Raw genomic sequence first — 15,953 nt, forward strand, 5'->3', positions numbered from 1 at the left:
AGCACAGGTGCTTTGCTGGTTCATTTAAGGAAGTTTTATTGACAGCCTTGGGACAAATGTGAATGTGAAGTTCACTCCCTTGCACACTTGTGGCCTTCTTCTAAATAGCCTCTTTTGTGTACTGCAGAATTAGCCTTCCCCGTCCCCCACCCCTTGCAGTGAGGGACAATTGCAAGTCAGTGGAGTTGCCTTGGATTTACACAGGTGGAACCAAGGGCAGAACTTGGTCCTTAACAGTGTCTTAGGCTTTTATTGTGACTTTCATCCTGCAGGATGCCAAAGGTTTTGATTAGATACCACAATGACTGGCTCCATACAAACCCCTTAGATAACTGTAAGGAACCCCTTTCCCAGTGAAACAACCACCTCTGGAGGAAGGGAGCAGTAAGCATGAAGGGCTATTTGAGGACTGTCTACAGAATGCAGACCTGAATGGAGAACCTGATTCTCATGCACACTAAGGCCTCCAGCAAGAGAGAGGGGCTTAGTGTAAATGAGACTCAGTCCTTAAAGTTTTGTCTGGAAATCAGCCCCCACCACTCCATCTCATATCCAACCTCCACAGAGCAAACTCTACAGAACTGAATGTGTCTACCTCAGAAGGAAGAAAGGCTGAGTCTGCCTTGGTGAGCTTCAAGTCTGTGAATCTGTGGAGCCAGACTTGTCAAACCTGAGGGTTAGCACACTCAGCCATTCCGGCCAAGGAAGTGCTAGTCAATATCAAATTGATTAAGGGGCAGTCAGAAGGTTTGGGTTTTTTTTGCAGACTCAGAAGTCTGTTGTTCATTGGCATTGACCCAGCTGAGTAGTATAGGGCACCACTTTTTCAGATTTTGGTACAAGCAGCCTGGGGTCCTTGATAAGCACCTTTTCTAAACTGGAAAAATCCATCATTAAAGCTAGTCCACTCCTGAAGAAAACTACTTGGACCTAAACTCTGCAGTTCCTAGGTCCTTATCCTATTAAATATATATTCCGTTGATAAATATTTACTTCTTTGGGCTCCCTTCCACAGTATAGCCAGGGAAGTTTTAGCAATGAGTCATTAGTCATAATTAGCATCTTTCTTTGACCTACTTTCCTAATTAATCCTCAAAACACCTCTTCAAGGTAGCTTGGATCCACAATCTCCATTTTTACAGATGGGAAATGGAGGCAGAGAGGAGAAATATCTTGCTCAAGTTGTATGGGGAGACTTTGGCAAACCAGTAAAGTGCCTAAAACTACTATGGCTTATTGCTAAAAGCAGCCAAGTCAGCAGGCTGTAAATTGGCCATTCAGTAGTCTCAGTTTAACCAAGGCGGGGGAGGGGGAAGGGGGTTGTGTGCCACAGAGAGGGCAGCTTGACCCCGCATCCTTCCTGATAAGAATTGTGTTGAAGTTGCTGATACTTGCATCTTAGAAGAGCAGGATGTGCCCCAGGAATGTCTATTGGGGCCTCAAGGCTGCAAACTCTGGAAAAACCCACACCTGGTTAATCAATAATCAGAAGGAACCTCTCGCTTGACCATTGAAACTGCTTACTTAACAAGTTTGCTTTAAGGGACATGTCATTCTATTACTAATGTATAAATAAGCCACACTCAGCTTTGGAAATTATCAAGGGTTGGGGGTATTTTACTAACCTGTTGCCGACATGTATATAGGTGCTTGAGACTAAGTAAAGTTTAGCTTTAAGCAAAAGCACTCGTGTTGTCCTGTTTGTGCCAGCCATCTATCGGTCAGATGGCCGTGTCTCCCCTAATTTATTTCCTGACACCACCTCGCACAGAGTGAAAGTTACCAAGAGCTTTGTGTTGAAAGAACCCCGGGTAACAAAGTCACACAGGGAGACTGGCCTGGGGCAGGAAGAGGGTAAGAACTCAAAAGTTCTTGGTTTCCGGTGCTGTGCTCAGACCACTTCTTCCCCTATGGTGCTGTTACTAGGGCTCAATGTACACGTGCCAGACCAATCACCATACCTCAGTTCATCATTTACACTTACCTGGCCGACAACTTGGCACAGGAGGATTCCAGGTGTTGTCATCCTGACACTGACTCTCTCTACTGCCATGGAGCAGGAAGCCTTCCTTGCAGGAGACCCGAACAGTGACACCGTATGTAAAAGCTCGCCTTGTCGGAGCCATTCTTCCATTTTCAACCTCAGGCCTCGGACAGCGAACCACTGAGGGAAAACAACAAAATGGTTCATGCTACGTCAGAGACAGGGAACAAATCAAAGCTGATACACTTAAATAGCAGCTGGTCTGTTTCCAGGCACACTAAACATGGTGGGAGTAAAAAAAACACAACCAAAAAACAGCTACATAAGAATATCAGATTCTTAACTGTTTAGCAGACCTCTGTGTGGAAAAATGTCTTTATCTCCATGGGCCGGTGCAGCAAGTAGTTACTCACGGCACTGGATTCACAGTGATATTGAGACTACTGGGAGACGGGAAACTTTATATGGTAGGTTTGGTATGTGGGTGAATGCTTTCAATGCTGTTCTCTTTTCCCCAGCTTCCTATTGCCTAGTCAAGGCACCAGGGTTATTCCATTTTTTTGGAATCAGGCTGTTCCCTCAAATGCTCTCTGATGTTGCATCCAGAGGGACCCACACCTAAAGGGATGATTCCAGGACAGCTGGGTTGGGAACCAGATCCAAGAGATGGGTCAGTAGGGTGGGGGAATAAGTCACTGGGAGTGAGACTCGTGCCTCAGCTGGGACACAGGTCCAATGGCTGGTGGCACTGGCCAGTGAGGAAATCAGTAGGGGGTAATTTTTATACGTTTGAAAACAGGGGTCTGTGGTGGAGGAGGTTCAGTGGTGGTTCCAGGCCAACAGTTTAGGTGGGGCACCGTAACCCTCCTTAGCTGCTCTTTAGCTCTGCCTGGGGTTAGTATCTCAGAGCCCATTCTCAAATCCCCTGATGCACCTGCCAGGTTGTACACATTAAGAATCTCCTGCATGCAGGGGAATCCTGCTGCTCCTATAGCACTTGCTATTCCACGTGGGCTGCAAGAACAGCTGCTCCTGCTGGGATCCTTCACGTGGAAGTTAGAAGATCTACCTGGTTATTTTAACAGTTATAGGATCTATTCAGCTTCGGCAGTTTGCAGCTAACACAGCAGTGGAGCCATCTGCACTCCAGGGTGGGGTTGCCACCAGACCGGGAGGGATAATGCACCACCCAAAGCTTTAGTTTCCACCCAGGGATCCATACGGATGGGGATACCTTGGGCCAGTGCAGCCTGAGTGCCATAGCCACACCCTCTCTTGGCTTTTCACCACCCACGTCAGCAGTAATCCTGGATTTCAAAGATGATTGTGGGAGGGTTGAGGAGCGGCAGGCAGCTCTGCTCATTTTCAGCCCCACTTACAAAAAGTGTTAGGACACTCTACGTGAGTCTCCGGAAAGTACCCTCTACCCTTTGTAATTTAGAGTCATGTAGAATGACTTACCTTTGCACTGCGGGGCAGGCCCACTCCACATCATATTTACCCCATCAGATGTGCAATAAATGGAGGACTCTCCAATCAGTGACAAACCGTCTCCGCAGCTATATGTCACTTGTGATTCATAGGGGAAATATTCCTTCATCCCACCATCGTGCAGCCCGTTCATGATAGGTGGAGGTCGGCCACAGGCTACAAATGGATAGAAACAATGTAAGGCCTGATGCTCCTCTCACTGACTCAGGCAACAACTAGGGCAGCCCATGAAGTTACAGGGGAATTCAGTACTTGGTATTTAGACCATAGGTAAATTCTCTTTAATGGGGGCTGTTGATGCTCAGCTGCTTGAAAGATCAGTCTGTTGGTCAGACCACCCCCCTATAGTGCTTAATCCTTCCAGAACCTCCTAGGCAAACATCCCAACCCTCCCTGGGTCCCCCAACAAGTGTCTCAGTCCCACTACCCACTGCAGAACCTTCCCACAACGTCTCCCGCAGTGTAATAACTATCTCACTGCTGCTGCCCATCCATACCAAATGAAGAAGGGGAGTGACTGTAGAAGATGTTATCAGGGGGCTGAGCCAGGACTAATGGGAGGAAATTAAGAAAAGGAAATTTTAGGCTGCACATTAGGCAGTGCTTAATTTGTAATTAAAGAGGTGCCGAGGCTCAAACAATTGTGTTTTTTTAACTTTCAGAACTGATGCAGCAAGCCCAGAGGTGCCGGGGCTCTGAACTGCCAAGCCTTGGCACAAATTAAGTAACGACAGTATGAAAAAAAATTACTGAAAGTGAGATCTAAGACTCTTCAATAATCTAAGAAAAGGGGTGGGAGTCCCTTTGGCTGGCACATTTAACTTTCAGCCAGAAGCAGGCCTGGAGATTAGACTGTAGGGAATACTTAGATGTTGATCCTCCTCCACCAGAACTGGACGAGGTCATTGGATAGAAGACAGATGAAAAAGCCCTTTGGCTATTTATTAATGATCTGTGGGGATCCTTCTAATACATCCTCCTAGAAGTTGAGATGTAGGGAGGCAGCCTTCCTGCTGTTGTTACTAAGATCATATGGTGGAATATTTCTTCTTAGTGGTAGGTTCTCTTCTCGTTTATACTTACTTTTATCACAAAATGGTACTGGCGGGTGCCACATCCCATCACTCCGGCACACAATCCCCTCACTGCCTCTGAGGATGTAGCCAGGATCACATTGAAACACAATACGGTTGGCATAAGTATATTCAGTTTTAACTGGATAGATCTGTTTTCCATTTTCAACCACAGGCTTTGAACAACTTATCTCTGAGGAACACCAACAGAGTTTTAGATGTTTTTGTTCAGAATAAGATAGAAGAAAAAAATCACGGTAGAGACATTTTCTACAATAGAGACTTTACCAGCAGGGTCTGAACCGTTTGCAAGCATCTGAACACTGACATTAACATCAATTTCCTTAATATATATATATTTTTTAAAAGACCCTACTTTCTAAAGGAAGTTTTGTTTCATGGGTGTCACAGTAAAAGGAAGATGGCTTCTAAGAGTGTCTTCTCCAACAGCTCTGTATAATATATGAGAAGGACACTGCAGGATGGTGTAGCGTGACAAGGTTTTGCTGTTCTGAGTTTGGGACAGTTGACAGAGACTCATAAGTGGCCCAGTCACACGTTGCTGACACAGGCCATATTCAATGCCTAATAGAGCCTTTATACCACAGCACACTGGCTTGAATTTGGGATATGCCATGTGTTACAGCTAATCATTTACCTGGTGCTGTTTTTATTTTATTTATCTTCCACCTGTAAAACCAGGATCTTAGACTATGTCTACACTGTGAGAAAAGACCCTTGGTATGGCTATGTCTGGCCTGGGTCAGCTGACTCAGGCTTATCATGGCGCTTGGGCTGTGGGGCTATAAAATTGCAGTGCAGACGTCTGGGTTTGGACTGAAGCCTGGGCTTTGAGACCCTGCGAGGAGGGAGAGACTCAGAGCTTGGGCTCCATCCTGAGCCTCAAAGTCTATCCTGCAATTTTTAGTCCCATAGCCTGGGCCCAAGTCAGCTGACCCAGGCTGAGACTTGGTGCTGTGGGGTTATGTGTTTTTTTTTTTTTAATCACAGTGTAGACGTACACTTTTGCAGAACATCTGATCCATGATATTAAGGGTAAGTAACCTCAAAAATTACCTAAAATAGCTAATGTAACTACATAGATAAGTCCGATATCTCAGGACCTGGTAGGTCCTAACAGAAAAAGTGTTTGTCCCACTAGAAAGGGGGATTCTTGGATTTTTAACGATATATAGCACCCACCAATTTCTAGCCCTGATAGACAGACGTTCTACTTCAATCCTTTCAGTGGTGCAGAACTGAATTTTTATTATTGCCCATCCTGAGACTCAAGCCAGTGTAATCCTAAGGGGCTGGAGGGGCTTGGAAATGCCATATTTGAGGGGGAAGGAACATTTGCTACAGTATTGTAAGTTATGTATGTAATACGTGTGTGTGTGTGTGTGTGTGTGTGGTGAGTGAGAGAGAGAGAGATGTTTGGGGCTGCTTATTGGGGTGTTCAAAGTTCTCTGATTAGGGCTAGTGGGCAGCGTACAGCTGAGCAGGTCAAAAGTTGTACAATAAATGCAGTTCATCACATCACACTGGTATCACCATGTTTACGGTACAGACACATTCACACAGCCAATTGCTCAATGTGTCCTGGACTAGATTTTCAGAGATGCTGAGCACCCCACCACTCCAGCTGCAGGTGCTCAGCACCTGGGGACCAACTAGGCCCCAAAGTGTCCTCCTCCCCTGCCATAAGCTATTAAATTGCTCTTAAATTTGTATATCAACTAAAGCAAAGAAAATTCAGCCAAAAATTGAGTTACTTACTCTGACATAGTTCTGAGACTTTAGGCCATGTAAAATTTGTAAGACAAGTCAAATGAGGAGATACTCCAGGGATGCGTTTGTAACCTGGTCTGCAGGAGTAGGTCACTACGGTACCAACTAGAAACTCTCTATGATTGCTTCTGTCAGCGTATGCAAGTGCTGGTGGGTAGGAACATCTCCCTAACAATCCAAAACAAGACAGGGATCTGTAAAAGTCATTTAACCCTGAAACCTATGGAGAATGAAGCATCCTTATAAGAATATGGCATGTGAGACCCAGCTGTGGAAATCAGTGGCCTACATTCTGCTCACCACTGCACTGGGCACAGTAACCGCAATGATATAAAACAACTAGGGCTGAATTGTGGGCTGAGGTACGTGACAATGCAGAGTTATGAGGGGACACAAACTGCAATGACTACCTGCTTCATAGGTGACAGTAATAGTAAGCAATGAGAAACATGAATAGCAGTAATCTGTGGTGAAGTGGTGTGGTGCTAGCCCCTGCATGGAATTAAAAGGAGAACTGCTACATTGTTAAATATATCACCTTGCTTGAGTCAAGTTTTCCATTATGAAGAAATGGAATAAAAAGAGTTAGTATCTTTTAGCAAATTTCCATTTGCATAGCACCTTTTCTGAGGAGCTTTATAAACATTGGTGAGTGAATTCTCATCATATCCTCCTAGAGGTAGACACATGAAAATAAGGAATCTCCATCTTCTATACTGTCACAGGAATACTTCAGGTGGTGTGTCTAGCTTTTGTAAAATGAAAGTCGCAGGCGCTTTCTTGCTGTCTTGTGTGAAAGGTGTTTTCTTTGTCCTCCGCTGAGCTGGGAAATGACTGGCACCAAAACATTCCATGAACAAAAACCCAGAAATCAAAATACAGCTTTTCCACTCTGCAGTCCTCCCAGTTTAGTGCCTGCAGATGAAGATTCACTGCCCCAGCATTTGAATTACCTCCCATAACCAGAGCTGTTTTTATCTGGTGTTAGGGTGACCAGATGTCCCAATTTTATAGGGACAGTCCTGATTTTGGGGTCTTTTTCTTATATAGGCTCCTATTACCCCCCACCCTCTGTCCCAATTTTTCACATTTGCTGTCTGGTCACCCTATCTGGTGTCGACAGGCCTCAGACTCTGCTCTCCGCAACAAGCCTCACCTGGTCTTTCAGTATTAAACCCGGGCAATTAGCCCCTCTCTTTTCTCACCAATTGCTTTCCCCTGGGGTCTGAACTCTCTGGTGCTCATTTGATTCCCAAAAGAAAGCGAGAAAGGAACTTCAACAGAAAAAGGCTGCAGCCTAGATAGACATAAAATGGAAGAAAGGAAGCCGGGAGGGGATGGGGGGAGGGAGACAGACCATCTATTACACACCATTCATATCCCATTCACTCAGTGATACGACATGCAACATCATGAGGGTTATAGACGACAGAAAGTTGCCCCAATATAGACACCCCACAAAGCATCACAGTACTCTGGCACACACTTACCTAGGTCACAAACGGGTTGCTGTGGATACCACTTGCCATCAGCTTGGCATTGAATCCTCTCTGCACCCCTGAGGAGGTAACCAGGATCACATTGAAACATTACACTGGTTCCGTATGTATAGTTATGTGGGAGTGGAGATTTCTGGCTTCCATGTTGAGTATGTGGGACTGGACACTGAGTCTCTGCAAAACACCAGAGTACCGATTAATCCTCCCCACACCTCTGCAAGGCAAATAAGGAAGGAAACTACTTTACAAACAGAGAAACTGAGGCAGAGCAGCAAAGAGAAGTGCCCAAAGCCTGAGAGGAAGACAATAGCAGAACCAGGATTAGAACTCAGAATTCTCCATTGCCCAGCCATGTGCTGGTACTGCACCACCTCTCCATATGTTGTAATTATTCAGAATTTGAGCATGTGTGCCAGAGAAGTGGTCATAGCACAGTCTGTCATTTATATACATCCCACTCACAAGATGATACAGGAAAATGTCATCTACTGTCACCTACGCACTGGCTTTCTTTGCTGCAGTTGACAAGTAGCTTTTGTTACAAGAAAACTCAAGACTGACACTATATGTAAACACAAATATTTTTGTAGTCATCCTTCCATTTTCAACCACTGAGGGAAAACAGCAAAGATGTTGGTGCTAAGTCTAAGACAGGGAACAACGAAAGCCAAGACACGCAGGGGACGGCTGGATCTATCTTCCAAGCAATCTGAACACTGTGAAAATGCACAGCCACAAAAGATCACCACATTTTCTTAATCTTGCTCTTGTCCTTTGTGTTTAAGGAAAGTTCTTATTTCCACAGGCAGTCGCAACAGATCATTTCTTATTGCACTGGATTCGTGATGATATTTGACTATTGGCAGGTCTCTTGGGGGAATTATGGGAATACTGGAGATGGGGCAACGCAGCATTCAATACATGAACACCTTCCATGCTGCCAGCTCCTCACTGCAGCTTCCTGCTGCTGAGTCAAGACACTGGGGTCATTTCAACTTTTTGGATTCAGACTGTTCCTGCAAACGTACTGCTATCGCAGGACTCTAGGCTTAAGGGGATGCTGCCGGGACAGCTGTACTGGGAACCAGTAGCCAGAATAAGGGCCAGGCACAGGTGGTGGAGAAATCAGTGTGAAACGAGGACAAGCATTAGCTGGGATGTGGGTCAAACAGCAGATCTCATATATGGGTGCTGGGTGAGAGAGGAAACTGGCAGCATGCGTCTCAGGGAGTAGGTTGTTGGGAATATTTAAGGCACTGGAAAGGAGTGGTCAGCAATGGGATGGCAGAGGGTGGATGGGTTATGGGGACACATTGCGCCAAATCATTCAAAAATCTTTTTTTTTACCTTCGCACTGAGGGGTAGGCTCGCTCCAAGTTGGAGTGACCTCACCACCAGCTATACACTGAATGGAGGTTTTTCCAACAAGTGAGAAGCCTCTGTCACATTTGTAAGTTACCGATGATCCAACAACAAAAACTCTCTTGTTCCAGTCACTGTGCTGGCCATGGGAGATGTTCGGAGGTTGGGCACAAACTAGAATTAAAGAGAGAAAAATACATTATTTATACAGTAGATAAAAATCTCTAAAAAGAAAAGGAGGTGACAGATTCCCAGCATTTCCTGATGCCATTACAGCAAAAAATAGTCTTTCCATAATACATGGAAGAACACCCAAGGTATGTCCAACAACCTGCTATCTCGGTGTTCATCTCTTGCTGTGCATGGCATCAGGACAGCACACACAAAAATGATGAAAAGTTGGTTAAGTATTTATGTGGCCATTCAGCTGCTGTGACAGTCATTCACATGCTCCATGAACAGCACTGAAACATGGATGATGATGATCCAGAGAGATGCTGAACGCCTGCAGTTTCCATTGACTAGAAGATCAGGCCTGGACTCAGTAAATTGGCCCTGTTACACTTCCACGCCTCCAAATCCAGATCTGAACCTCTTCCAATTACTCAAAGGTCTCCCAGCTTTCCAATCTTCCTCTAAGCTACCAAACCTTCCGAGTCCCCCAAACAAACATCTCAGCCCCACACCCACAACAGAACCTTCCCTGTAGATACACAGAGCCATCCTTATCCCCAGCTGCCCATCTCTTCCAAACTGGCGAAGTGGGAGGTTAGTTAGGGCGACACAAGGGGACAGCACTAGGTCTGAGGGATAATATAGTTTTTCTTCGGGGTTGGTTTTAGTCGTTGGAAGTCACCCATGGATACACATTTTCATTGCATGATGTTAAACTAGTCCCAGGGCTGCTCATGTATATAAACCACAGCTTGGAAAATGGCTTTGAGTGACGAAAATCGTCACAAGGAAATTTGGAAAATAATTGGATGTCTCAAAACTCTTTTCAGGTGCTAAGCATTTTGAGACCTGATCCCTTCTGCCCCCAACAGAGACAGAGCTGCAGTTTGCATTTGCACCACTATCCTCCCTTAAGAGGAACATAGGGGGATAGCATCTTTAATCTATACCAAGAGCTCCATACAACCCCCAGTAACAAAGGCTGCTATGAGATGCACTGAATCTCAGGGTCCCAGCCTGTAAGGGACTGGGGCATACTCAGGCTAGCCTAGCAGTCACAGCTGGGCTGAGAACTACCCACCAGGGACAGGAGCCACCAGGCCAGAGTTGGAAGAATGGACAGTTCTCCACCATTTATACTGACCTGGTTCGCAAACTGGTACGGCAGGATCCCATGTGCCATCATGTCTGCAGTGAATCTGAGCATTTCCATTGATACTGCCTTTGATACCATGCCCAAAATCACATTCAATTGTAACACTGTCCCCAAATGCATAGGTCTCCTCTCCAGGTCTAGGCATAGGTGCCTGTGTTCCATTGTTAACATCTGGAGCTGGACAACGAATTTCTGAGAAACACCAACAACAGCAACAGCGTTAAATCACAGCAAAGACAATTGTGTGGCTGCAGATTCATTTGACCTGGTGGAGCTGAATGCTTTGCAAGCTATAGAAAATTGGCATTTCCTTAACATTGAGCATGTGAAAAATTGTACAATAAATGCAGTTTATTTATTTTATTAAAAGAAAACTCAAGACTGACACTATATGTAAACACAAATATTTTTGTAGTCATCCTTCCATTTTCAACCGCTGAGGGAAAACAGCAAAGATGTTGGTGCTAAGTCTAAGACAGAGAACAACGAAAGCCAAGACACGCAGGGGACGGCTGGATCTATCTTCCAAGCAATCTGAACATTGTGAAAACGCACAGCCACAAAAGATCACCACATTTTCTTAATCTTGCTCTTGTCCTTTGTGTTTAAGGAAAGTTCTTATTTCCACAGGCAGTCGCAACAGATCATTTCTTATTGCACTGGATTCGTGATGAAATTTGACTATTGGCAGATCTCCTGGGGGAATTATGGGAATACTGGAGATGGGGCAACGCAGCATTCAATACATGAACACCTTCCATGCTGCCAGCTCCTCACTGCAGCTTCCTGCTGCTGAGTCAAGACACCGGGGTCATTTCAACTTTTTGGATTCAGACTGTTCCTGCAAACGCACTGATATCGCAGGCTTAAGGGGATGCTGCCGGGACAGCTGTACTGGGAACCAGTAGCCAGAATAAGGGTCAGGCACAGGTGGTGGAGAAATCAGTGTGAAAGGAGGACAAGCATTAGCTGGGATGTGGGTCAAACAGTAGATCACATATATGGGTGCCGGGTGAGAGAGGAAACTGGCAGCGCGCGTCTCAGGGAGTAGGTTGCTGGGAACATTTAAGGCACCGGAAAGCAGTGGTCAGCAATGGGATGGCAGAGGGTGGATGGGTTATGGGGACACATTGTGCCAAATCATTCAAAAATCTTTTCTACCCTTTCCCAATATGAGTCATTTTAGTGCAATGCAGAAGGAGTTACCTTCGCACTGAGGGGTAGGCTCGCTCCAGGTTGGAGTGACCTCATCACCAGCTATACACTGAATGGAGGTTTTCCCAACAAATGAGAAGCCTTTATCACATTTGTAAGTTACCGATGATCCAACAAAAAAAACTCTCTTGCTCCAGTCACTGTGCTGGCCATGGGAGATGTTCGGAGGTTGGGCACAAACTAGAATTAAAGAGAGAAAAATACATTATTTAAGAGACTGGGTCATAGAATCATAGAATCATAGAATATCAGGGTTGGAAGGGACCCCAGAAGGTCATCTAGTCCAACCCCCTGCTCAAAGCAGGACCAAGTCCCAGTTAAATCATCCCAGCTAGGGCTTTGTCAAGCCTGACCTTAAAAACCTCTAAGGAAGGAGATTCTACCACCTCCCTAGGTAACGCATTCCAGTGTTTCACCACCCTCTTAGTGAAAAAGTTTTTCCTAATATCCAATCTAAACCTCCCCCATTGCAACTTGAGACCATTACTCCTCGTTCTGTCATCTGCTACCATTGAGAACAGTCTAGAGCCATCCTCTTTGAAACCCCCTTTCAGGTAGTTGAAAGCAGCTATCAAATCCCCCCTCATTCTTCTCTTCTGCAGACTAAACAATCCCAGCTCCCTCAGCCTCTCCTCATAAATCATGTGCTCTAGACCCCTAATCATTTTCGTTGCCCTTCGTTGTACTCTTTCCAATTTATCCACATCCTTCCTGTAGTGTGGGGCCCAAAACTGGACACAGTACTCCAGATGAGGCCTCACCAGTGTCGAATAGAGGGGAACGATCACGTCCCTCGATCTGCTCGCTATGCCCCTACTTATACAACCCAAAATGCCATTGGCCTTCTTGGCAACAAGGGCACACTGCTGACTCATATCCAGCTTCTCGTCCACTGTCACCCCTAGGTCCTTTTCCGCAGAACTGCTGCCGAGCCATTCGGTCCCTAGTCTGTAGCGGTGCATTGGATTCTTCCATCCTAAGTGCAGGACCCTGCATTTATCCTTATTGAACCTCATTAGATTTCTTTTGGCCCAATCCTCCAATTTGTCTAGGTCCTTCTGTATCCTATCCCTCCCCTCCAGCGTATCTACCACTCCTCCCAGTTTAGTATCATCCGCAAATTTGCTGAGAGTGCAATCCACACCATCCTCCAGATCATTTATGAAGATATTGAACAAAACGGGCCCCAGGACCGACCCCTGGGGCACTCCACTTGACACCGGCTGCCAACTAGACATGGAGCCATTGATCACTACCCGTTGAGCCCGACAATCTAGCCAGCTTTCTACCCACCTTATAGTGCATTCATCCAGCCCATACTTCCTTAACTTGCTGACAAGAATGCTGTGGGAGACCGTGTCAAAAGCTTTGCTAAAGTCAAGAAACAATACATCCACTGCTTTCCCTTCATCCACAGAACCAGTAATCTCATCATAAAAGGCGATTAGATTAGTCAGGCATGACCTTCCCTTGGTGAATCCATGCTGACTGTTCCTGATCACTTTCCTCTCCTCTAAGTGCTTCAGGATTGATTCTTTGAGGAATCAATACTCCTTGATTCTTCATACTCAGGCTAGCCTAGCAGTCACAGCTGGGCTGAGAACTACCCACCAGAGACAGGAGCCACCAGGCCAGAGTTGGAAGACTCACAGTTCTCCACCATTTATACTGACCTGGTTCGCAAACTGGTACGGCAGGATCCCATGTGCCATCATGTCTGCAGTGAATCTGAGCATTTCCATTGATGCTGCCTTTGATACCATGCCCAAAATCACATTCAATTGTAACACTGTCCCCAAATGCATAGGTCTCCTCTCCAGGTCTAGGCATAGGTGCCTGTGTTCCATTGTTAACATCTGGAGCTGGACAACGAATTTCTGAGAAACACCAACAACAGCAACAGCGTTAAATCATAGCAAAGACAATTGTGTGGCTGCAGATTCATTTGACCCGGTGGAGCTTAATGCTTTGCAAGCTATAGAAAATTGGCATTTCCTTGACATTGCTGAAGAGGCTTGGGTTTAGAGAAAGTTTTATCTTCTGGGCAGAAACAGCATGTGGGTCAAGGGCTTTCATTTTCGCTGTTCTTATGGGCAGCTGTTCTGATTGCAACTGGCAGGGTATTTTTGGCCTTCATCACAGATAGAATCAGTGAGTAGCACCTGCTGTGTTATGACCATACTGTGTATAAAAAGGCAGGTGATATGGTGTGATCTATCTTGATTGCTATCTACTTTATGTTCAGATGGAGATGGGGGCAACAGATCTGTCTGTAAGCACAGAAATGTACAGGTGGCAGATTTTAAGAGGCACAACATGGAATTCATAGCCCGGGGGTATATGCAAACTTTAAGCTACCTTTGTACCTTCCCAGTACTGGACTGCTCCACACAGACAGCCCTGGGGACCTGTGCACAGCTGCCTATGAGTTTGGCTTCAGCTTTACCCAGAATCTCTGCAGTTCTACGTGCTGTGACCTGCCCCAACACACCTCTCCCACTGGCACACTACTTACCCCAACCTTGCACAAGGCTCCTGGGAAGACAGCCCTATTGCCGTCTTCTGCAGTTCCTGCATGGGTGGAGTCCTCTTCTGGAAGGATCCACGGCACCTAAAGACCTGTTCTGTCACTCTGGACATTTTACTTGGAGTAAAGGGGCCAGACTGGGAGTGAGGATCGCACCTCAAATTGTTAACCATAATCCCCCGTGTTAGCAGGAAGAGAAGACCCTGACTATCCCTCCCTCTCTCTCACCCCCATCGCTACACTTTGAACCACACACAAGCCGACTATAAGCATAATCTCCCTATTTGTGTTAAATTTGCTCAATTAAAACAAAGATAATTTAGCCAAATACTTACTCTGACAAAAGTTCGGAGCTGAAGACCATGTTGAATTTTGAAGACAAGTAACATGCCCTTGCCGTATTCCAGCAATCAGCTCATAACCTGGGCGGCAGCCATATTTAACCACCATCCCGGCTGGAATCAATGTGCCAACATTAGTCTTCCGAACAGCATTGGGAATGTCAGGTGGATCAACACAATGACCTATGGGTAAAACATGAAGAACGTAAGGACATCCTTAGCCAGGAAAACCTATTGAGGTGAAATCTCCTCGACAAGAATGTGATGCGAGAGACATAGCTGGGGAAAATCATAGGCCCATATTCTACTCTCTCTCGCTCAGATCCATGAAATCCCATTACCCAAAATTTAACTCGGTCATTTGCAAAGAAACTGCATAGAAAATACAACAAAAACAAATGGGAATATGGGTGGCAGTCACTATATGATTCTAGCTTGCGTTTGGAATTAGGAAGGGAAATGCAAGGCCCAACACTAAACCTGACAGTATTTCTGTTTGTCTGTGACATGCAGTGTTGTGGTAGTCGTCATGATCCCAGGAGATTAGAAAGAGAGAAGGTGGGTGAGGGATTAGCTTTTATTGGTGAGAGACAATCTTAGAGCTTGCACGGAGCTCTTCTTGGTGTTGGTAACATGATAACTTCTGAACACCACATCCAATCAACTCCAAAATTCCCAGGAGCGTTCTAGGCATCAGTAGGCAGAAGCCTGTTGGTTTTGGTGGAATGTGGCAATCGGAAGAGGGATGGGGAACAAACAGAGCTTTTTGCATCTGATAATTGTCAATAGATCAGAGAACTGGTTGATCTCAGCCATTAACACCGTGTAGCATAAAACCTGCCATCTCAACACCGCCTGTTCTCCCAGTACCATTTAAAATGATGACAACTTGAAGGACTTCTGTCCCAGACAGGAAGAAAAGAAGCAAAAACGGGGTTGGAGGAAAAGATGGTGCACATTGAACCCTGGCCCGGAAGGAAGAAGGAGCCACACAGAGCCATGGCATGAGGGAGGAGATATCAAGGAGTCTTGAAAAAAGAGCGGAGTGGGAGGGTGGCTCACAGGATCTTGTGGGGGAGAATGGAGGAACGAAAGAAGCCCAGTGGTGTGTGCAATGAGCTCAGCCTACAGACGTAACCAAGTGTCCAAACCTCTAGTTAATTTCAAACTATAGAATGGTTTAAACCGGAATCCCTGTTTTCAGCAGACAAGTCATCATGGGGCTGTCTCAGCTAAGTGAGATTCAGGCTTATACTGCCGTGACAATTTCCTCTTTTTTTAAAAAACAAAACATCAAACTGGTTGCACAACTGCAATAGGTGTTCAGTTCCGTGCACATC

The 15,953-nt window shown here is 45.6% G+C and overlaps 1 protein-coding gene across 1 annotated transcript in view; it reads right to left on the bottom strand.

The window, feature by feature from the left end:
- Positions 1-15,953, bottom strand: part of LOC119846526 (sushi, von Willebrand factor type A, EGF and pentraxin domain-containing protein 1-like) — a 56,954-nt gene that overhangs the window by 1,917 nt on the left and 39,084 nt on the right. The window contains exons 22-31 of the mRNA XM_043500722.1: positions 14,608-14,796; positions 13,419-13,622; positions 11,737-11,925; positions 10,519-10,722; positions 9,186-9,374; positions 7,830-8,012; positions 6,328-6,507; positions 4,559-4,741; positions 3,446-3,631; positions 1,985-2,164 (exon numbers count right to left, since the gene is read on the bottom strand). Of these exons, the coding sequence (XP_043356657.1) occupies positions 1,985-2,164; positions 3,446-3,631; positions 4,559-4,741; positions 6,328-6,507; positions 7,830-8,012; positions 9,186-9,374; positions 10,519-10,722; positions 11,737-11,925; positions 13,419-13,622; positions 14,608-14,796 (1,887 nt within the window). The remainder of the gene's footprint in view (positions 1-1,984; positions 2,165-3,445; positions 3,632-4,558; positions 4,742-6,327; positions 6,508-7,829; positions 8,013-9,185; positions 9,375-10,518; positions 10,723-11,736; positions 11,926-13,418; positions 13,623-14,607; positions 14,797-15,953) is intronic.

The sequence above is a fragment of the Dermochelys coriacea genome, chromosome 21 (assembly GCF_009764565.3).
Source record: "Dermochelys coriacea isolate rDerCor1 chromosome 21, rDerCor1.pri.v4, whole genome shotgun sequence".
Lineage (NCBI taxonomy): Eukaryota > Metazoa > Chordata > Testudines > Dermochelyidae > Dermochelys > Dermochelys coriacea.